Genomic DNA, 24,904 nt, shown 5'->3' with positions numbered 1-24,904 from the left:
CAAATGAGCCATGCAGTGCGCGATCCAAATTTAATCGGAGCCACAATATAAACTCCGGGGGCGGCAAACAAAAACAAAAACAGTACATCCCTAATTGATCGATGTCGTGCTCTTCTATTAGCTACTACTAAATATAAACCAATTGAAAGCTACTATGAGCTTATTAAAGTCAATAACAACCCACCAACTAATGTTTTAGCTAACTTAATGGTGAAATATGTTAATAATATACATAACATCACGTTTGATAGTTCATTAGGAGGTAAATTATTCATACATAAAGAATGACCTATATTAGTTGACGTTAAGAAATAATTTGGAGAATAAGTAATATATCAGTATAAAGGACACCGCAGCGGAACTAAGTAATTATAATCTACAACTTCTATTCACAAAAATGAGTAACACTAGAATTCAAAATTACAACATAGCCACCAAAATACTTGATACAAAACAAAAATTATAAAAACTGAAACCTGTTGTCCTAAAATATTTGGCTTAAAACATAGAAAATTAACCTCATAAAAATAAGAAAGTGCTAGTATTACTTTCACAAGTATCTATACTCTCTTTTTTTCTAAAGCATATCTTAGTCAACCAGGTCAGCTTGGGAACTTTCTGTGGTCAATTACTTCACACAGCCAAAAACTCATTAATTCAATTTTCCCAAATTCTAGCCATTCATGTTTTTTGTTTTGTGATGAATCTTTATGCTTTGCTAGAACACAAAAATTTCATTTTCTTCTTCATCATGTCTTTTTTTTACTGCTTGATTTCACCTGCACTGCTTTTATCGAATATCGAGATTAGAATTAAAGAGTTTATTTATACGCTAGTTTATACTATTAAGTCGCCTAAAAGATAGTAACATGTGAAAGACACCGACCAGGTTACTTAAAAGATAACTATAATATGACCTGATAAGTAAGCTAAGCTAACAGCTAGACCATGTTACTACTCCCTTTGTTTCGAATTGTTTGTCTGGTTTTGATTTAGCACGGAGTTCAAGAAAGTGAATGAAGACTTCAGAATCTTGCGGTTTTAGATTAAAGATACCTAGAATGTACCAAAATGTCATTTAATCTAGTGATCTTAAATATATTACGTGGAAAGTTGAAATTATAGAGTCATCGAAAAAGGAAAGATTTTTTTTAAAAAACAGGCTGGCAAGTAAGACAAACAAATTGAACAAAGGGAGTACAACAAATTGATAGTGTAAAATTCTTTACACTATCGACCTTAAGTCCTTAAGTATGTGACATATGTCGCTTAAACTCTTTAACTTTGTAACGGGATGCATGTCGGATCCAACAGGGATGTAACGACATTTTGAAGAGTACAAGCAACATAGCATGTGATTGAGGGAAAAGCTATATTGCTTGGACCTCCAAAGGTGTTGTCGTACCGTGTCAAGTCCTTAAAAATTGCTTTTGAAGATCCGACAGATACCTGATAATAGTTTTGAAGAGTTCGACCAAACATAGGGAGAAAAGAATGTTGATTAATCTACCTCTTGCGTTTGCTTTTCTGAGAAGAAGACGTTGATGGATTGCTGTGCCAGTTCCTTTTCCTTTGGTTAATAAACCAATTGTTTATCTGCTTCAGTTGTAAACCTGTTTCTTGCACTAATCGTGCTTTGTCTTCCTCCTACAACATAAATTTTGTTCACAAAAAGGTGAGAAATATAGTTAGTATAATAGGTCCCTTCGAAATCTATGATATCAACTTCTCTTCTGTGTACTTACAGTTGGATAAGGCCACTTAGAATGTGATTGCCACCAAGCTTTCAACACAGATGTAGTATCACCAGGCAGTTTTCCTGCTCTTCTTTTGCGTAAAATTTCCTCTCTAATGTCAACAATTTTTTCCTTATAACCCTTTAATGAAAAACAAAATCAAGAAACTCATTAGCTTTAGGGTGAAAAAACTAAGGTTATCTTCAAGCTTTATTGGTATAATAGTTAAGTCATTAGATAGGATACATTGTTATTTACAAATTCTTTATTCATAGATCAAACAAGTGATATTCTTTCTGATAACGAGTAATTAATAAGCCTTGAAAGGAAGAGTTCTTCGGGTTTTGCTTACGTGTTGGAATTGTGTGACCATCTAAAAGCTTAGAGAGGGTACAAGAGTACTTCCCCGTTTCAATTTGTTTGTCTGGTGTTGACTCAACACAGAGTTTTAAGAAAGTAAATAAGACTTTTAAATCTTCAAATTTACAATTAAAGACGTGTAGAATGTACAAAAAAAATTTGTTTATCCTGTGGTCTTAAACATGTCATGCCAAAGGTTATAACCAAAAACTTGTTTCTGATAATGAGTGATTGTGATAATTGAATGCACGACTTAAGTCGTTTAGCTTACCAGTTGAATTATGTCCCGTCTAAATGCTTAAAACCATTAACAGAGGGTACAATACTATTTCTACTGTATTAATTTTACTATTATGTTTTTGAACAGTATCAGAACATCCAAAAGTTATGTTTCTTTTACCTGTTTGAGTTCATGCTTGAGTTCTTGCCTAACACGCTCCATCAGGGACCTTTCACTTTCAGTAGGTACAAGAGGACCAAATCCCATGCTATCTGGTCCATCAAAACCTCCATCCAAAAAGTTTGTGTCACTATCAGCCTGGTCATCATCATCATCAGACATGGTTGCTCCTGTACCTTCACCTGGTGCTACCCCTGTTGACAGATCATCTGAGTAATTATAAAAGTCTGCAACACACACTTGGCCTACATGCATATGTAACTGTAGAAAAGCTGGTGGAGCAGACATTCTTTTATTCTCTTTTCAGCAATTTAACAGTTTACTGACTATGTGATGGATGACTACATGTGTCATTACTAAGAAAACAATGTTGAATTAGAAGAATGAGGCTAACGATCGACCTGATAATTTATACAACAACAACATCTTGAGTATAATCCCACAAAAAGTGGGACCGGGAGAGTGTGAGTGTTCTCCGACTTTAATCCTACCTCAAAGCTAGAGCCATGGTTTCCGATAGACCCTTGACAGTTGGCTCAAGGGCAATGCAAAGCAGTCTAGATAATAAGTAATGGACGCACAAGAAATAACAGATAATAACAAAAACAACCAACAGTAACAAAAAACAATTATCGAGGTAGAAGGAATCGACAAATAGTAACAGCAATTGAAGGACTTGTAATCTGTGTTTACTGGACCCTTACATTGCCAACAAGTACGTGTCGAAAATTCTCAACAAATAGTTTATTTTCTGGAGGATCCGATACGGCTGCAACAAGATTTTTGGAGAGTCCTAACAATATAGCTTATAATAAGGCAATCATGAGTATCACATATGGTTGGTTGTAGTGCAATTACAAACAAATGGCGTTTTGGCATCACAATGGATTTAATAGTAACATCAAAGGGATGAAGATGAAAATACAAATGAAAGGAAATATCTGACAGACAGTGACATATGATCTAAGCTTTTTAACTTTAAGAGTTTAACATGAAGAAACAAAAGATAGGCAGGCTACAAGAGGAATAAAATCAATTAGAAAACAAAACGAACAAAATAAAAAGACGGAGTAGACAATGATATTACCTGTTAAGCTTTGTAGAGATTGTTCTAGCTCCCAGCAAGCCATGACAGCTTCCATTGCATGGACGCGGACATGTTGTTGCAGTTGTTCTTTAAAGGAAGAGAGCAACAGAACATAATGTGTCTGCAACAGAAGAAACAAGACAAAAGGAAGAGACAAAGAAAGTATGAGATAACATATCACATCTCTTAATGTGGATAAAAAGCATAATTTGCAGTTAAGATTAAAAGGGAAAAAAAATGCAGAAATGTGTGCATGAAAATGTTATTACATACCAGAAACCATTAAAGAAGATACATAATAATGAGGTAACATGTACAGGACGTATGCTTGTGTTTTTGCACAAGACAAACTTACTATAATGCTAACAATTTACCGATGCTTGTGGTTCATAGTTACTATTAACTTGGCAACATTATGAAACTAAGATAAATTACTTAAGCTTAAGGATTCTGTAACTGTTGGTGTCTATAGACAATGCATACTGCAAAATTCGAAGCAAAAAGATGAGATGAATTCTTGTTTTAATACACACTCATAAGATAGAGCTAAATAGCACGAGCAAACAAGAAACAACATATCCAGTGTCAATAGCAAGAGCAAACAACAAACAGCATATACAGGTAAGAGAAACTGTTTCCGATTGACCCTCAACTCAAGGAATTAAATAGCAAGAGCATCTTTCAAATATCATACACAAACTATTTTGTTTTCCTTTTGTAATTTCTTATAAACATTCCAAAATTAAACAGCAAGAACATCTTTCAGAAGTAACACGAAACTTGTTTCTTCTTAATTTTTCAGAGTCTTAAACTGAGACAACGTTGGCTTTTCAATATTAGTGCGCAGCACATGAATTATTTTAAATAATAACCTTTTTAGATTGTTCTTTTTTTTCAAAATTTTAGAAAGATAATCCACTTTTCATTCTTCACTCCCATTGAAAGAAACTATTGTTAGTTAAAATACTTCACCATTACTACTACTAAGAGATCAACAGATAAAAATAAGACAAACGTATCCACATGATGTTTCAAGGAGATTCTCCAAAGCACTTTCCCTACATTAGGGGTCAATTATTAGTGTATATGATAAAAAGATTCCTCTTTTGATGTGACATCTAGATATTTCTATAAAGATCTTAATAGTTAAAACTCTCAAATATATTCCTGTACAAATATACTCAAGATAGAAGCACAGCTGAAAAGAACTTATCCAGTTCCAAAATTCTCTAGTCCAAACCTTTACTCTATTAGTTGGACAGAATCCAATGATGCAGGAATCAAATTTCTATAAAAGAATAGTTCACAAGGCCTAAAAAACCAAAATGCTAACTTCTCTGGTTAATCACAAAGCACAGCAGAAAGTAAATTAACAACAAAGGAAGCTGCTCACAGCCATATTTTTTAACCAGATTAACTATAAACTCATTTTATAGGTTTACAGTGGCAGAGCGAGGATGGTCGATAAGGAAGTAAATACAAGAAGAAGCCAAAGGAATTCGACATATGATATATATATGCACATAAAAATGTAACCTATAAATACCGTGTAATGGTATCAAATTGACAATCCTAGGACAAAAGTGGCTCTTCCACTACAGGTTTATATGAATTCAGAAAATTGCCAAAAGATAGACTAAACTTTGTGCATCATGATAGAGAAATGATCACTCTAGCACCTACAATACCCCACCATATTCACAAGAAAAACCACTCATATAGATAGAGCATCAATCTTAAGCAAAAGTTTCTCTCTATGGCCACAATTCAGATAGGGAATAACACAATCAACCGAGCAATTCATATCGAAAGTCTTAGTCTAGTAAGTTCAAAACCAAATATTCAGATTGAAACACATTTATGTGAAGACTTCCAATAACTAAAACGACATGATAAGCCAAAGATTGAGCCTTTATTCAACTCTCTTCACTCTCCTACATCAGCTACGCCAATCAAAATTAAACACCCAAAAAAATATCTAAACCCCAGGAATTAAAATGGTGTTCTCCGCAAAATTCCAATCATTACAATGACATCAACAACAGTCCTTTCATTTCACTCCACATAACATTTATTGATGACCTCAATGCTACAAATCATCAAATAAAGTCAAAAATTTGTGCCGGCCGAGCTCACTTTCAAGCATATTATGAAATATTATAAGCCCAAAAGAACACTTCACCATCCACAATCCTCATAGAAGTATAACAAATTTCTGAAGTACAGCTATTAACATATCCAATTTTTGTTGTAAATTTTGACATTAGCTCCTTAAAACAACATAGCCATAATCTCACAAGCGGATTAACAAACGCAAAGTAAAACTACAATATTTTCAAATTAGATAAAAAATAGTTTTGAGTATATCAAGCAAAAACTAATTTTAGAACTCAACACACATACAAACGAGAAGAAAGTAAAACGAAATTTCTTATAATAAGCTTAGAATTATGAAGAAAACGAAGGAAATTTAGTGTTTACCATAAATTGATCGAGGTCTTTATCATCTAGAGGCGGTTGACCTTGTCCAAGTACAGAGTATTTGGCTACCACGTTTTGCGATTGAGCTAGCTGAGCGTCAATCCTCGGTAATTGATCCACCGGCGTCGCAATTCTCAGGCATGAAACGTGTGCCGACAGTAGCTGATCGTATAAAGGATGATTCAATATATCCGCTTTACATTTCTCTCTCTCCCATGAGTTCTCCTCTTCATTATTATTATTATTATTATTATTATTATTATTGTTTTCTTCTCCTCCTCCACTATGCTGTTGACTCATCTTCTTCGCAAAATTCATCGACTCTGATAACTCATCATTATGCCCGCCTCCACCGCCGTTACCTCCACCTCCAGCCGCCGCAGTAGGTGAGAGCCACTGGTTAGAGTTTGACGAGTCGGAGTTAGATGTCTGGAGATGAAGGAAATTATTCCCTCCGGCTACGGCAGCTGCAGCTGCAGCCGAGGAAGGTGAGGATGCGTTACCAAACTGACTGTGTTGTTGACGAAGGAGAGAAGTATTGAGCCAAGTCGGAGGTGATTTTCGAGCGTCGTGATGAGGAGATTCAGGTAGCATGGAACGCAATACCGCGTTTTGCTGCTGTTGCTGCTGCTGCTGCTGCTGTTGATGAAGAACCATTTCTTGAGAAAAGTGGTCCTGAAACTCCATAGCTATGGCTTTTTGATAGAGTGTTTGTTCAATGCTCTCTGTTCATTTTTATTTTTATTTTTTTTGGTACACAAAGAAGAAAAAGTAAAGAGAGAAAGAGAATAGAGGAAAAAAACAACAGCGTTTACTATAACAGTTGATTTTCTATATATATATATAAACACAACAACGATACTCAATTGATTGATATTTTCATATTCGAAATTTATCGAAAATATGATATTAAATAAAAAAATATGTATATTTATAATAACAAGTATACGTAGATATATGGGAGTAATTTTTATCAAAAAATAACTTTTTCTTAATTATTATTATTACTCTTTTCATTATTTTACTTTGAAATATTTTATTTTAAATTGGGAAGTTTTATCTATTTTTAAAAAATGGGAAATATATATCATTATTATGGAATTTTATTTATGAAATTAGATGAAATATGTTTTATGAAAATTACGAAGGAATATTCGGCCGTCTTATAATCTTTTTTTTGGGCACAAAAAAACAAATAATATGGGCAAAATCAAGAATTCCTTTTTTTCTTTCTTTTTTCTTGTTTGGTATTAAAAGAGTTATGTGAATTTTTTTTCAAACAAAAGCATTACTACTATTTTCTTTCTTCATTTTTTGTCTTTTTTATATGTTTACGTTAAATTTAATTTATAACAAAAAAGTATTTCATATAGATGATCCAGAAACACTACTTCCATTTGAAATAACATTTTTTTTTTACTATTTATATAACTTTTTATATAAAAATAATATGTATTTTGTAATTTTAAGAAGTACATGCTTATTTACAAAGATATAATTCATCCTATTTTAGAGGGGAAAATGTACTTTTGATATTTGCATTTTATTTTAGGGAAAAACGTACGAGCATCCCTCAACCTTTGTCTGAAATTAGAGACATAATTATACTAAATTAAGGTCCTATTACCCCTGAACTTATTTTATACGTAATTTTCTATCCCTTTTTGACCTACGTAGCACTAGCTTGAAAATTAAAGTCAACCAACGTTGTGCCCACAAGATAATGTCACGTAGGCCGAAAGGGGTAGAAAATTATTAATAAAATAAGTTCAGAGGGGTAATAGGACCTTAGTATAGTATAAGTGTGTCTCTGAGATTTGAGGCATAGGTTGAGGGGTACTTGTGGATTATCCCACTATTTTATTTCAAGCTAATTGATTTTGACACTATTATTTTATTTTATTTTTTGACAAAAAATTAACTTATTTGATGATAATTACTTTAATAACATATTCATTAAAATTTCACAAATAAATCTGAAAAAAATAAAATGTTCATAAATCTTATCATTACATCATGAAATTAGAAAGACTATTCTTTAAAAAACCTTCACCTGATATTAATTGCTAACCATAACGTGATTTATATTAATATTTAATAGTTAAATAAAAAAGAAATTAATACTAAATTTTTTTCGTATAACTGTTTATATTTATCTAGCATATCAAATACGAAAAAAATATCATCCTCTTAATAATGACCCAATATGTCTCCAAACTCATGGAAGATGTGTTCATTGTTGGCATATGACTACTATACATGGTCTAATCCAAATCGAACTTGTAGCTTGAAAAGAAAAGAATAGACTAAAAAGTGATAGATCCCTCGTTTATATTTTTGGCTCAAAAATAATTTCTTTATCTTTAAGAAGTAAAACTCTATATATAATCTTTTTCATATTTTTACTGAGTAAATTGTTATTATTGATGATTGTTTCAATTATTTATTTTCTTTACTTTTAAATATATGTGGATAAATTAAAGTTAAGCAAATAAAATTTAGTCGATAGAGTATATATAGGTCTTGTCTCTATTTTAGAAATAAAATAATATTATTTCTAATAGACTTTCGATCCAAACAAACAATTTAAAACAATTCTAAAAAAAGTAATTTAAAGTATAAGAAACAGTAGGAATAGAAATAACATATATACAAAACAATAATTAATATGAAATGAAAAATAAATAAATACTCTTTTTGTTATAATTTATTTTATTTTGATTTTACATGATATTAAAAAAAAGTAAAAAAAAAAATTTAAATTTTAAAGTCTTATATTAAAATATTAAATTATCCTTTTCATTTTGTTATCTTAAAAAATATCACGTAGAAAATTAAAATTAAAAATATATTTAATTAAAAAATTAGAAAAAAAAGAAGTAAAACAAACTAAAACAATAAAGTATTTGAGATTAGATATCACTACTCATTCACCAATTATTCCTAAAATTATTTAACATGTGCACCACTTAATAAAACAAAGAGATACACAATTTTCCTTTAGAATGAGTCTTATCAACATTAATCATAAATAGGCCAAAAATTAATTTCATGCATACCAAGTCTCATCAACATTAATTAATTATAAATAGGCCACAGATAAAATGTCAATTCTTTAGTCCTTATACCTTACTATATTGGTAAAAAATTATTTAATCAAACATGTAGCAAGGTATACAAATATTATAATAAATTATTGAGTTAATCAATATTAATTAAATCAAAGACTTATTTAACATTTCGTAAATTTTAATTTTTAAATTCGCTTCACTTATATCAGATTGTAGATGAACAACTATACATATCGATGAAAATCCTTTTGATTATCGTGCATGCAATTTTCATTGCATCCAATTCGCACAAATACTCCTAAATCCATCTTGAATTCTTTCTTCCTCCTATTCTCTCCAATTTTCGATCAAAATTCTATTCTCCAAATGATATTTTAACGGATACATATTAACTTAACTTCATTTCAAGAAGACATTTTGACACTCACACTTTGATACATTCGTAAAGATTCAGATTATCGAAATGTATGATGATAATACAAACAAACAATCACCAAGATACTCCATTTAATACCACTAAATAACCATGATCTTAATCTTAAATAACACAAGAATCTTTTGATTATAGAGTTCTATGACCTTTTTATTCTAATTTATATTGATACATTTTTCTTTTTAGTCTGTCGTAATTATAAAATGTAAAAAGAGCGCGCGTCAATTCCATACAATTTATCCGTATATAAACGAAATATCATGATAAAATCAAAATTTTTATTGATAATATATATAATATATAAAGAAAAAATTAAAAAAATTTAATGTTTATTTTATAAAAATTATAAACAATTTTAATTAAATAATTTTATAACATTTTACCATCGACCCTACGTGACTTTGCTTCGTAGAGTGATTGGGACCATTGTTCAAGAGCACGCGCCGTAATGCACCCAACTAAGTCCAAAAACACAAGCAGCAAAATAGTGTACTATTTGGTCCACATTAATTATAAAGACATGTTTTAATAAAAAACTTAAATATTGTGAAAATAAATTTTTAAATATTCCTCCAATTTAATAAAAGTAACTTTTGTGGATGAGAATAACATTTTCTAAAATTCTCAAACAATTTTACTATCCGATCGCTTTCAATAGGAGATTTAATTTTCATTCCTAGGTTGAGATTTTACTCTCAATTATAATACGAGGGTCAACTTTTACTCGAATAATTTCAATTCAAAGCTCAACTCCCAATTCTGATATAGGATCTAATTTTTAAAATTGGAACAAGATTTCGTCTCGAATTATAATCCTAACCCCACTTTGGACTAGACTCCTGACCCTAAACCCGAACACAATCACTAACTTCAACTCAAGACCAGACTCGTAACTCTGACTTGAAATCCAGATCAAGGTCGAAGTCAGAAATCAAATCCTAGATCAAAATCAGGAGTCTATTTTCAGGTTAGGTCGGGAGTTTGGGTTGAGGTCAAAAGTTGAATTCTAGAGTATAATCAAAATCAGGTTCCATATCTATATCAAACGAGTTGGGGTTGGGACAAGGGTATAGGTTCATGTTAAACGACGATGATCCAAGTTAGGTATCATACTCGATATAATTCACATGTAAATTTTATCTTTATCTTAAAATATTAAGATCGTTTCAGACAAACGTCCAACTCGAAAAAAAAAAATTAACAAAAAGTATTACACGCGTCATCTATAGTGGTGTAGCCCCATGAATACTACACTTACATAAGATTATGGGGCTCACATTTCTGTCTCACCACGTGTCCACTTATAGTAGCTACGATAGATTGGTCCCCTACCTACTTCTTTTTTTTTATATTAATCCGTCCGTTTTATTTTGCGTGATACTTTTTAAATTTTGAAATTTAAATAAATTTATCTTTAATTATAAATTATTTATAAATATTTTAAATTATCAATTATTATGATTTGTAATACCTTTTACGTAGTTTATAAAGTAAATACATTTCATTCAAGAAAAAATATTTATCCATAAATTTCTGATTAAACTTAAATTATTTCTCTCAAAAAATAAAAAATAATCATATAAATCGAGATAAATGTAATATTTTTTATTTTTTAAATTAATTAAATTAAATTAATTGGATTGGTATAGTTGCCGTCACTGCTATGTCAATCACTCATCAATCAACGCCTTCATCTTTGTTGTAGATCAATCATTTTTTAATATTCTTAGGTATTTTATGAATTTTTTTTCGCTCGATATTTAATATTTATATCAATTAGTTGAGTTGAATTTGTAGTTTGTAAGATTCATTCGAGGAAAACAATATTACTATATGATTTCTTTATACGGGAATTTAAAATCGAAATTTCTAATTTATAAATAAATAATTTGATCCGCTGCGTTACATTATTTGATACGTTTTTTTCGCATTTGTTAATTAAGTACACTATTCATATTACACGCTTGTTCTTGTTCACATTTTATATTGCCAACCCTTACGTGTGGAAAATGGTTAAAATTAATTAAATTAAAAATATTTAAAATTAACGAAGTATTTAAAAGGAATAAAAAACTCATTTTTGTTTTTTTTTTTAAAAAAGCTAAAAGTAAAAGTAAGATAAATGGATTGAAATGGATGGAGTATATCACTACCATACCAAATTAAAAGTCACTCCTTCGATATTATATGATCATGATACTAAAAATAATTAGTTTATATTAGTTGTCTACTTTATTGAATTAAGAAAGTAATAATTAAATTTTTTCTGTATTACTCTTGTTAAAATTCTTTTTAAAAGTGTTTACTTTTATTTATAAATTTATCAAGAAGGTTTTTATGGGTGGAATTAGTAAACTTATCTTCTTCTTTATGATATTTTAAGTATTGTACAAAATAAAAAATGATCAACTAATATAAAACGAAGAGAGTATTTACTTTAGTATTGTGATATTTTGTATATATACTCATATCTCTAGAAATATAAATTCAACTATTCAAGAAGAAATTTCAATTATATCGTATTAACATGACTGTAGAAAAATTCAAAATAAAATACAAACATTTTCCTTTGTTAATAAATTAAACAATAAATATATTTTAATCGAGATAGAGTAGTCAAAGTTTTTATATATATATCCCCTTCTTTCACTCTTAGGATCGAATATTTAATTGAGATTAATTACTTTAATAATACGTTAACTAAAATTTACATTAGGCTTCATTCGAAAATGTTTTTTTTATTTTTCATGTTTAATTAATAAAAATATTATGGAGAATTGTTACCAAAATTACATATTTATTTTTCTTAGAAGATATTTTTTATATTTTGTTGGATACTATAATTTCACTATTTGTTTTCAAAAAATAATTTTTTTCCCTTTATATATAGCACAAAAATATTAATGTTCACTCTTTAATTCACTAGTATAAAAATGTACCTTGTGTGCTTTAATTGTAGGGGCTAAGGACTTTGACACTTCATACACGTGGACCAATACATTGTGTGTCATCACATATATGGTCCTTGTTTAATTGGTCAACTTGACAAATCAATTAAAGAATTGAATGCACATAAATAAAAAATAATAATTATATATATATATATATATATATATATATATATATATAAGTATTTGTCATGTATGATAGTGCACAAATTAACGAGGTTGTGATAAAGTTATAAGTATTTTTTTATTCTTAATCAAGATTTCTTAGATCCGAGTCTCTAGTATATAGAGTTATATTTGTTAGGAAGTTCTTTGACTCTTAATGCAGGACTTTTCGACATGTAAATATCGAATACTAATGAGAAGCAGAAAAAAAAAATAGTATATAAAAAAACTTAATTATCACATTTAATATTTACGTCGAATCAATTAGGTAAATGCTAGACTTATATCAAATATTTTCATTATGAACTTTGTTTGCTCAATAAGAGTAAAACAACACCAATATACATTTGTTTTTTGGATCTAAGTGTGGAATGATAATTTTCTTATTTAAGTTTAGATCGTGACATCTTTGAAGGACAAATCAATGAGCGAGTCACGAAAAATGATTGAAATTTTTTAAAACTTCGGGAGAATAAATGTAATATGTTATTTGAAGTGAATTTCATAATAATTTCGATGCATACTTATATATTAGAAATAAAAGTACGTATACTATTTTGTTGAAACCTCGAAAGAGAAGTGTGTGATACCAAAACATGCTTTACCCCTTGACATATTTTCATCATATTATTTTTAGTTTTAATTCTTTTTCTTCATATTATTTTTAATAAGACGATATTGATCAAATATCGCTATATAAATTAGAACGCAGAGAGTAGTACTTTTCTTTTTCATTTCTCTTTTCTATTGTTTTACATCAAACATAACAATCAAAAAGAATTCCTCATCTAAAAATATTACTAGTATGGCTCAAGCTACTGCCACTTTAGGGGCCACAAACATATATATATGTATATATATATATATATGTATATATATTTATATGAATTCATGTCCAATTTATATTTGGTGACCTAAGTAAGACAAAATCAATATTCACTGACACAGTGACACTAATTTATTTATTTATATTTTAGTTATGGTACTTTGAAAGCTCCATATATTTTATTTTTTTAATTATTACAATAAAGTGCTACTACAAATATGACTTTTTTTTTTGATTTTTTTAAGAATGGAGATATTCAAATAGGAGAGTTTTTAAGTGACTATAATAAATTGTAATAACAAATACAATATGAAGAAATAATAAGAAATACAACATGAAGAAATAATTTTATTATTGTTAAATTAGGTCTTACGCCTAACTCATACCCCAAAAGCTAACTAAAAGAGAGGAGAATTGGTCAAGCCTTATAAGGAGTCCACACATCTCATTAACAACCGATGTGAGACTTTTGTCATTCTTTAACGCTCCACCTCACGCCCAGTGCTTAGCATCTGGTGCGTGGGCAGTTATGATTTTGGGGGCCCCAACATCGAGTGAGATAGACCCTGCTCTGATACCATGATAAATTAGATCTCAGGCCTAACTCACACCCCAAAAGCTAGCTCAAATAAAGGAGGATTGTCCAAGCCTTATAAGGAGTCCACCCATATCATTAATCACGATGTGAGACTTTTGTCATTCTTTAACAATTATCAAGAATGTGAGTACAAATTTGTTTATCCCTTTATTCTTTCCTCAAAAGATTTATCTATGATTTTTCTTTTCTCATAAGACTTATCCATGATTCAAGAATATTTTTTGACGCATTTCTTAAACCAAGATGATTTAAATTGATCTCTTTATAAATATTTAATGAATTTACGGAATGTTCAAAATACATCTTCAAGGAAATATAGTACCATTTTTTATCAGCATAAACTAGAGTTTAAAGCTAAATAACCTCCTAAAATCCTAATTGAAATCCAACAGACCTTGTAGAGTACCAAAACATTTCAATGTCAACATAATGGTTACAACTAATAATTTGAAAGTATGCATACGATATTTTGTAAGTAGTGTTGATTAATTATTAATTATGTCACAACTCACCTTTCACATATTTTGGTTGATTATTTTTTTTTCCAGAAAACATTTATTCTAGAAAAACAAGGTTCCTTACAGATTAAGAAAATGACTTTCATAATGAAAAAAAAGAAAATAAATTTCACTGATAACGATTCCACGTTGATCGTATCCTCTCCACCCTCCAACGCACCAGATTATCAGCCACTTGTAACCCTATCCCCAACCCCACCTAATGTGGGGTTCTCTATTTTTGGGCATGGACATTACATATGCAATTATATTGGTTGAGAGTTAAACATGATCAATTGAAGAGCACAAAGATCAAAATAGAAAATAAAAAATCAATAATTTAGTGAGTAAAATGATTTATTTTTGTCAAATTAAATACTTATATGGAATTGGAGGATTTTGGATGCATTGACAATGTTACGTATTAGCCTCTCATTGTCTTCTAAATGATTTATTGATTTATATATCCTAACAACCATTATTATTATCTTGTCATTTCCATAATAATTTTATATAGCATTCATGGTAGTCAAAATTTAAAGAAATTAGATTTGTATCTTAGGGTTGTGTCCTTTGATAAAAAAACTGTATTTTACTGTCTCCGTCTGACTAACATTTTAAAATGTATGTTTTCATCATATTGATATAAAAATAAATTACAATTTATAATACTTTTCGTTTAGTTTTTAATATCATATAGAAAAAAGGACCGATTTTGTTCCTTCATACTCGTAATTGAGGCTAATCGAAGTCAATTTTAAAAAAAAGATACGTCGTTGTGAAAATGTGGATGAAAAAGGAGGGGAAGTGTTAGTAATTGACCCTAATTAGGGATTAAAAAGTTGATCAATTGGGATTTGTGTGTAGGTAAAGGTGATCCAAGAAAAATGTTTAAATAATAATCAAGCATTATCATCTTGTTTAATTAGTACTAATAATTAATTAGCAATGCATTATCCACTCATAAAAAGTAAACATGATGTGTGTGGAATCAGTTAACAACATTGTCTCATCTTGTCCTATGTTTCTTGTGACAAAAAATCATAAGGATTCTATGTGATTAATCATTGTTTCACACCAAAAATATTCATCAGAATAACATATTATAAAATTATGAAAAGTATATAATAAAAAAATGATTAATTTAAGTACATGACAAAAGGCTGATAATAACACATTTATTAGTTTCAAAGTTTCAATTAAGCCCTTTTGTTAGTACTAATACAATTTTAGGGTCCTTACAATTTATAACGAATGAATGATAAATTATTAAAATATTATATTAAAGATAAATTATTTAGCAAAAATACAAAGACGAACGTCATAACTATTTTAATCTTTTTTTTTTTTTTATGGTGATAGTATTTCAGTCTCTCGATTGTTGATAATGTGTAATTTTAATGTTCCGTGTTAAGTTGATCAAGTATATTTAGTCTTGGATTTCCCAAATTAACAAACGAAATAACAACGAAATTCATAGCTAATTTTTTAATTTTTATAGTTTCATCATTTAATTATCTATATGTTATTTTAAATTTATACTATTACTTCATATTTGAGGGTAATAAACTTCTTGATTATTTTAAATAACATATTTTATATATAAACAGATAAAAATAGTGACTCAACTAGAATTTTTATATGGGAGTACAAAATCTGAAGAGGTAAACACTTAAATTAATCGAAGAGAATTTAACAGATACTATATATACATAAAATTAAATAGTAATATTTTCCGTCAAAGAAGATTCTGTAATCGTATGTGCGCTATCCACCACTGAATGAATACACATAACTGATCAAATTAAAGGTTAAATACGTTGAGTCTATTATTAAGGACCAAAATTAAATTATTAAAAATTAAGGGACCAAAAAGTGACATTCTTCTTTTTATTAATTAATGGGAAAAGGGTCTGATATACCCTTCAACTTTGTCATTTAGAGCTGATATACCCCTCGTTATAAAAGTGGCTCATATATACCCCTTCTTGTAAACAAATGGCTCACATATACCCTTTTCTTCTAACGGAAATGAAAAAAATAATAATTTTAATCTAAATTTTTATTATTTTTTCTAAAAAATATAATCCCATATGAGTAAATTTAATCCTCGTAAAAACATATTTTTTTTTACTTTTTTTGTTTCAAAGACTAATTCATAATTATTATTTTGATAATCAAATTTATTTATGTTTCACTAATCTTCTTGTAAAACTTATTGTAGATGACCAAATTTTTTATTCGAATACGAAATTAAATTACAATACACACAAAAAGAATAGTTTAATTTTTCTCTCTTTAAACTAAGGAGTGAAAGAAAAAAACAAAATAAAAATAAAAAACTCAAATAATTATAATAAAAGAAGTCAAAAAATAATTTATGTATGAAAAAAATTAAAATATACCTTGAACTTTGATAGAAGAATCATATATACCCATAAATAATTTTTTTAAAAAAATTAGAAGTAACAAATATAAATTTAAAACTAATTTTTTAACTTCCGTTAAATGAAGGGTATATGTGAGCCATTTTGTAACGGCAGGGGTATATGTGAGCCGTTTGTATAACGGTAAGGGCATATATGAGCCACTTTTATAACGAGGGTATATAAGCTCTAAATGACCAAGTTGAGGGGTATATCAGACCCTTTTCCCTTAATTAATTAATTAACATTATAATTGCGATCAACTAATATTTATTTTAAACTAATAAAATAAATAAAAATACAAAACGGACGAAAGATTAAATATTTTGATTTTTGAGTCTATCAATAAGGACCAAAATAAAAATATCTATTAATCAAGGGACTAAAAACAATATTCTTCCTACTATTATTAATTAATTAACATTATAAGTGCAATTAGTTGAGATTTAATTTGAACTAAAATAGATTTGCAATCTCCATCAATCCCACAATTGGCAACTTGATAAATTATGTTGACATATTTTATTTTATTTTCCTTTTTGGGATAACGTCATCGTCATTAAAAAAAAGAAAAAAGAAGGTAAATACAGTGAAAAATATTTAATTAGTTAATTAATTAGGATTAGGACCTACATTCAGTAGCTAATCATACATATTAAATTACAAAACATGTAGCGTGGCATGCCTTTTTGGTTCTTTTGAAGGTTAACGTTTCTAATTGTGATTAGTTGCACTTAATTATTTTTAATACGAGATGATCTTTGTAATATTAATATTATTATCTGGTGCTAGTTGTTCAATAATCAATAAATGTTTATTGCTCAGTAACATAAATAAATATTAATTTTCAAGAAGAGTATATATTTATGTTAATAATAATAAAAAAATATTTGAATTATTATCGATTATTTTTTCATAAGTTCTACACTTTAATTATCTATTGTTCTTTTTATTTTTACGTCAATTGTTAACTTCCATAATTTCACATCTCGGTCAGTAAACTCAAACCCTTTACCTATATCCAAAATCTTTATCTCTGTCATAAACACAAACCCTTCAATTATAACTTTCATTACTTTAAATTCAAAATCTTATTTCCGTCACTGAATTCACGTCCTTTAATTATAACTTCCATTATTATATATATCCAAAGTTCAAAACACAAAATTGTGTCACTTAGGCATCGCAAAGCTATACGATAGAAACATTAAAAAAAAAAACAGACACAAAATTGGCTAAACGTCAGTGGTCCTGGTCCCCTTTTGAAACATCCATCATATCACCAACGTACAAATGTGCCATTTTAAAAAAAATAAAATATCAAAATTTATGTATATGTAGGGTTAAGTATAGTGGAATTCATAATTTAGGCTCGATGAATTTTGAATTTTTATGAATACTTTTTCTTCTAATATGAAATTTGGATTATATATACGATTATTTAAAGTTACGATTCTTTTTTTTTTGTTTAGGTAGTTTAATTAAGATCTAAATCAGAGTCAAATTTTGCCTATTAGACACACGTTGCTGACATGATACATCGCGTTTTAAAGCATTATTCATGACTAAGTTGAAGCCATGAGTGATTCATTTAGTTTTAGTAAACTATAAACCAGTATATCTAATGCTTGATTAGTAATTGTCAAACTTTATGAATTCTGAATTGAATTATAATGCATATCTAATTCTATTAAATTTATTTTTTCACATGTATATATAGAATTTGAATGGGAAATATTAGGTTCATACATATAGTTAGATTTGTCACTAGAAAAAAAAAATTTGGCATTAAAGATTGTGGTTGGGTGGATATGATATCTTCCATCCATCCTTAATTAAAAATTGCGTCATTACATGATTCTTAATTTGATGTCAAGTATGATCTTTAATTTTGGATGTGCATAAGTAAACATTTAAATTTGTATAAAATTGAACAAATAAATAATTTTATGTCCTATTTGGCGTCCTATACGTGTATTATGTCAGGTAGGACACGGTGTGTCTACTTGTTCAATTTTATATAAGTTTAAGTGTCTACTTGTGCATATTCAAAGTTGAAGTGCACAATTATTTACTGAAGCAATTTAAGGGTCATGTTTATGTATTATGCCTTAAAGATTTCAAGTTCAAGTCTTATGAATGAAAACAATTAAGAACAATTACATAAATATAAAATTAAGATATCAGAATCTCTAAAAATTTCCTCTAATTTAAAACTATAACAAAAATCTCATCTTGGATACATCCCTATCCCCTCTTCGATACACCCCTCCCTTCTCGAATAACCCCTATCCCTTCTTGGAGTACATCCCTCTCATTGAGTAACGTGTCGTTTCCAGTGTATTGGACAACAAAAAAATTGTATCCAAGAGCAATGAAAAATTCGAAACTTTTGTAACCAAAGAAACTTTCGGGATAAAGATATAATTAATCCCCAAAATGTATGAGATTTCTGTAAGTTTCCCAAAGAATCATGATCATAGAGAGCACTCTCTTCCTTGTCTAATTGATCTTTACACGACATGATTTCATATTAATCGAGACCTTAAAACAAATATCGATTATTAGAAAGGAAACAAACAAAAAAAAAGAAAAAAGAATAGTTTAAGTGATGAGACAAGTTGAGATGATTGATCACCAAGTTGAAGGCATGCTTGATTCTTGGGGTTGTGGTCCTTCTCTCTTATTGCTTGTACACAAATAGGGATTTGCCTTTTGGGGACCTCTCTTTCTTTTCTTCTTTTCAATTTTAGACTTTGGTATAGGCAAGTGTCAGTGGTCCCATTTTTGTTGTACTTGTGAAATCTTATCCCTTTATCATCATCATCATGAGACATCTTTTTACCTCTATGGACCACCCCACCCCCACCCAATCAAGCATGATTTTGTGTAATATTAAATTTTCTTTGTGAAATGACTTCAACTACTACTACTACTATTACTATCTTGAATGGATCATTTGTTTGTTTACAATCTTGGATACATTATTCATTCTCTCCAAATTATTCCTATTTTGCAATATGAAAGAAAAAAAGTTGGCATCTACTAGTAATATCACTATCTTTTTTTTTTTGTATGGATTATGTGGGAGTAAGTCATTTAGCTTTTAGTTTTACTATATCAAAGTTACTAAAAGAAAATCATATTTGGTTTCTCCTAGTGACTTTTCGTATTGTTTAAGCATTTTTTTGTAATCAACTATGTAAAGTTGAGTGATTTTTGTGTTGTAAAGTAAAAGTTTGAGTGACAATTTATGAAATTATTACTATATGATGTTGAAGAGTGAGTCAAATTTTTGGAACTTAAGATGTGGTGTGAAGTGTTGAACCACAATGTTTTTGTGTGGAAAAGAAATAATGGAATTTGGACTTTTATTTTTTGTTCATTGGTCAATCACGTGTGAGAAAAGAATTTGCTTTTGGCCAAAATATGAAGAAAAAAAAAATATATAAATGTATGAATATTAGGAGCAGTGTAGTTGACTTTGTCAACTTGAAAAATTTAGATGCTTTTTATATTGGCTTACCTCATTTAACTTTTTTTCTAATCGTGTAGGGTAGGGAGCTTGCTTTGTTTTTTCTCTTTCCTATTGTTCTCTTAATTAATTTTTCGAGTTTAAGTTATATATATATATATATCGTACATGTAATAGACATTAGGTAATATGCTATTTTAAGTATATGAAGGTAGGATCAAACTAATATTTTGCTTGTGAGCGTAATGGTATAAGTCTGCCTGCTTGTGAGACCGAGGCTAAAATCCTTTTTTGTTTATTAAATTAGTATCTTAGACAATCTAACTCTATGTCTCATTTTTTGGGAGTTAATGAAAGTGAAAACTAAAAACTAAAAACTACTTTTTTTTTGGTAGGATTTTGTCAAAAACTTGGGCCTGCATCTGTTTTGAGTAGAACTATCTCTATGGTTTTGGTCCATTATCATAAAGCCCAAATGGACATTGAGAAGGATAAACTCACTTTATGGCACAAGCTCACCTTGACTACACTCATCTCTCCACCATGTATATAATCAGGTAAACAAAAGTGGAGTATACGACGATGGTACCCGTTGAAGAAAGGTTCTAGGTGATGATGTATTCTGCTTCTTGTCTAGGGAGGGGAGTCGAAATCCTTTCTATCGATTCTTGCATGGTAGCTGGTATAAGATGATGAGACGCAGAACAATTTTTTTGGAACCTGTTCTCTTAATAGGTGGCACAACGACTGTGTGTGTGTGTGTGTGTTAAAAGAAAGACCATTGTTTCTCTTTCTAATTTGACAACCTGAACAAATATGGACTTCTCAACTTAAAAGCTCTGCATTATGTAAATCCTCTTCTGTCAATGTAACATGCAGAAAAGAGAAACCTTTACAAGTAATGGTAACAATGTGGATATGGAAATAAAAATGAGGAACCTGAACATATCAAGGTAGGCTAGGAGAAAGTGTAGGCTTTGCTACTTTGAGTTCTCCACAATCACTGATATAAACAGTCTTGAGTGGTTTATTCCAGATTGCGCGGGCAGTTTTTGCTCTTCCATCTCCAATAAGCTCAGCAAAATCATTATATTGTCGAATGTTTTCGGATGGTTTATAAGTGGGAATGGCAGCTATGGTTGTCACTATATCCAAACCTGCAGTAGAGACCAAGTAGTGGCATGTCAGTTCTAGTAATCAGTGCTTTATAGAGAGCATGACCTGATCCCTGTCTAAAACTGACAATTATACACCAGCCACAGCAATATCTACTGCAAACAACAGAGCAACACAAAGAAACAGATAGGTGAATTGACTAATTATGATGATGTGTGAACAACTTCTAATATCACCAGGCCTCAAAATCACTCAGCAATATTTGTTCTATGCTGTAGCCAGTAGTAAAGTCTTCTCAGTCAGTGTTAGTACTATCTACTTTTCAAACCGACACCGTAAAAGTTCTGTTTGCCTTAACTATTGGGAAAGAACCATCTTGATTTATGCATTTGTTTGCATCATGTCTGTTCCTTCAATTTCTTTACCTATTTTGACCTGGTAGAACACATTCATATTAAGCAGCAGGTTAATGTTTAACTTGAAATACCTAATTGCACATAACAAGTTCAGTCTGGATCATATCACACAAGCCAAAGCACCCACGTGTCTTACTGTGAAGCCAAATGGTGCAGGAGACTTGAAAAGTCGAGGTAAACTTCAACTTCTCTTGCAGTGTTGATCAATTTTCAGCTCATTCCTCTCTTTTTCTGCATTTCTTCATTTACTCCCTTTGTTCCTAAAGCGCCTTTATTTCTCAACTTTCCAGACCCATATTAGCCCATTAAATCCTTTCCTTTCATCTGTTTATATTTAAGTTCCAGAAAGAATTCTCTCCTTTTAGTTATTCTATATTTATTTACCGCTTCGAGCTGAGATTAGAAGGATATTACATTTCCCCTTCTATTTTCATACTCCTAGGTATATCTATATACTTTGCCTACTTAGTCATGTGTGAACCTACCCTTTGCTTCAATCTAACAACTGCTAGGAACGAACTGTAGTTGACTAAATTTTTTATTTTCCTACTATTTTTCATTACCTAGGTTGCCATGTTTGGTAGAGTCAATGTTGAGACATGTTATCCCTCTGAGATTTTGTCAATTTCTTTAGTAGCTAACAGCAAAATTGGAACTTGCGAACATTTCATTGACATGTCGTTTCCTGAAACTTTTGGTCATCATTTGTCCCTATCTGCTTGAATCAGTTTCAAGTTTACGTATTTGGCATATTGTCTTAGGAGGTAGAAGTTTGGTCCAACAACACCAACAACATAGTGTACCTACAGCTGTTTTGAAAAGACTGAGATGCCTCTGTTATTGGTTTGAGCAGCAGAAATGACGATTAACAGGATAGGAGATGAAAAAAATCCATATTAAACACAGACAGCAAAGTTAGAGATAGCCCAAGGATTTCAGTGCCTTGGACATCTATTATAATACTCCATCTGTTTCATTTTGTTTGTCTAGTTTTGATTTGACAAAGAGTTTAAGAAATATTGTTTCATCTTGTAGTCTTAAACATGTCAGGTGGAAAGTTCAAACTAAAGAGTTGCCAAAAAAGTAAGAAGACATTCTTTTTGAAATGGAGGTATTGAGTCACACTATCAATTAAATGGAAAAACCACGTCACTTTACCTAACGAATATCTAAATGTAAAGATCACTTCTTGACCAGCAAGTTAACATTTTCTTAAGCAAATATTACTTTGTCACAACATTGACAAACACTACGACAAAGCACCCTTTTACACTAAACATGCAGATTTGCCAACTAGAAGAGTAAAAGTCTCCCAATGTTAGTTCAGTTGGTAACGTGGAGTATATTGCGATTAACTAAAGTGTTCAACTTCTATACGCTAACAATATAAAAGACCTTTTACACTATGGTCGCCTAAGAGATAACTACAATAATTTTCCATAAAGATTGAATTTAATAACTTGAATATAAGGCATGCTACCTTCTACAACAGATAAAAATATACCAATATGCAAACATTCATCACATTTTCAGTGTATATAAAGTGGAGGACTGTAATGGGATTAACTAAAGTGTTTAACTTCTACATACCTGCAGCTCAATCACCTAAAAGATAACTATAATAATTTTCAATAAAACTCGAGATAACTAACTCGAATATAAGGCATGCTACTTTCTACAACACATTCAAATAGACTAACAGATAAAGTTCATTTACATCTTCAGTGTACAACAACAACAACATACTTGGTTTAATCCCACAAGGTAGTGTCTTGGGAATGTGGAATGTACAGTATACGCGGACCTTACTCCTACCTCAAGTATATGCAGACCTTACCCCTACCTCAGAGGTAGAGAGGCTGTTTCCGACCTCAGAGGTAGATAAGCTAAACTGAACTAAAGAAGATAAATTTGTAGATTATGAGAACTCACCTTCAAGAACAGTTCCAAAAACAATGTTTTTGCTATCAAGCTGAGGACAAGGTCCAGGTCCAGTAGTAATCAAAAACTCCACATTATGATAATTTGGATTCAGCTTAAGATCATCATCATCATCATTCTCAGCTAAAGGCAATGAAACAACTCCAGCTCTAGAATGTTCCAAAAGAAAAGCTTTAGATTCAATTGACTCCACATTCCTAATTAACTTCAATGGCGGTTTCACTTCTCCTTTATCTCTTCTCCCCTGTCTCCCCGCCATAAAAAACTGTCCCGGAAATATCTTCTGGACCAAAGTACCCTTATAAGTCGATCCAGACGAACCAGTACACATAGCTTTGAAATTTGAAACAGTAATCGGAACTAGGTTACCGTAAAGCCCTAAAACAAGTCGACCAATTGGTTCAGAATCAGCGCAATTAGATAGATCATCTCCTAGATTCCTGTTTGTGAAGTAATTAGGACATATACTTAAGTCTAAGAAGACTCGTTCAGTGATAGTAGTGTCCGGTGATGGCGGTGGGGCAGCGACGGAGGTAGAGATGGTTGAGGGAAATGTGAGAGTGGTGGAGAGGAAGAGGAGTTTACGTCGGTTGAGGTGGGGAGTAGGAGGGAAGGCGGAGGTGGAGTGACGGCGGAGATGAGGAGGAGTAGGGAGGAGGGTGGCGGAGCAGCCCATGATGACGACGGTGCATGGTGGTGGAGAAGAGTAATAGAGAGTTCGAGAAGATTAGATAAATTTTTGATTACGTGGAGAGTGCAAGCCACACAAAGAGAGACTAGGTGGGGACTACTTTTTTGATATTTTAATACAACTTTTTTTTTAAAAAAATATATTTTTAAAAATTAAAATAATTTTTTTTTTATCTAAAATAATATAACTTTATTTACTATATGATATAAAAATATATTTGCATTATCGAATGTAAAG

At 30.2% G+C, this 24,904-nt stretch overlaps 2 protein-coding genes and 1 long non-coding RNA gene across 3 annotated transcripts; 1 reads left to right on the top strand and 2 right to left on the bottom strand.

Annotated features, from left to right (window-relative positions):
- Nucleotides 1-362: 362 nt before the first annotated feature.
- On the bottom strand, nt 363-6,875 carry T12 (homeobox protein knotted-1-like LET12). Its single transcript, NM_001247016.2, is given in 6 exon segments — nt 363-784; nt 1,511-1,647; nt 1,746-1,877; nt 2,497-2,690; nt 3,584-3,704; nt 6,065-6,875. Coding segments are annotated over 6 exon segments (1,293 nt in total). The 5' UTR covers nt 6,752-6,875; the 3' UTR covers nt 363-762.
- A 10,852-nt stretch (nt 6,876-17,727) lies between these two features.
- On the top strand, nt 17,728-20,314 carry LOC138349441 (uncharacterized). The gene is made up of 2 exons (XR_011221932.1): nt 17,728-20,230; nt 20,261-20,314. It is a non-coding gene; the product is annotated as an uncharacterized lncRNA (long non-coding RNA).
- Nucleotides 20,315-21,325: 1,011 nt separating this feature from the next.
- LOC101256785 (peptidyl-prolyl cis-trans isomerase CYP28, chloroplastic) lies at nt 21,326-24,847 on the bottom strand. The gene is made up of 2 exons (XM_019214969.2): nt 23,968-24,847; nt 21,326-21,660 (listed from the first exon to the last, which is right to left on the bottom strand). Exons 1-2 carry the CDS (start codon nt 24,650-24,652, stop codon nt 21,452-21,454), a joined length of 894 nt encoding a protein of 297 aa, XP_019070514.2. The 5' UTR covers nt 24,653-24,847; the 3' UTR covers nt 21,326-21,451.
- Nucleotides 24,848-24,904: the final 57 nt, after the last annotated feature.

This window comes from Solanum lycopersicum, chromosome 7 (assembly GCF_036512215.1).
Source record: "Solanum lycopersicum chromosome 7, SLM_r2.1".
Lineage (NCBI taxonomy): Eukaryota > Viridiplantae > Streptophyta > Magnoliopsida > Solanales > Solanaceae > Solanum > Solanum lycopersicum.
This window is presented reverse-complemented; position numbering and strand designations above follow the sequence as displayed.

Excerpts from the sequence above, each read along its gene's own strand:
- LOC101256785 (XM_019214969.2), bottom strand. The coding sequence starts at position 24,652 with ATGGGCTGCTCCGCCACCCTCCTCCCTACTCCTCCTCATCTCCGCCGT. Across the intron at positions 21,661-23,967 it reads TTTTGGAACTGTTCTTGAAG|GTTTGGATATAGTGACAACC; the intron begins GTGAGTTCTCAT and ends TCTCTACTGCAG.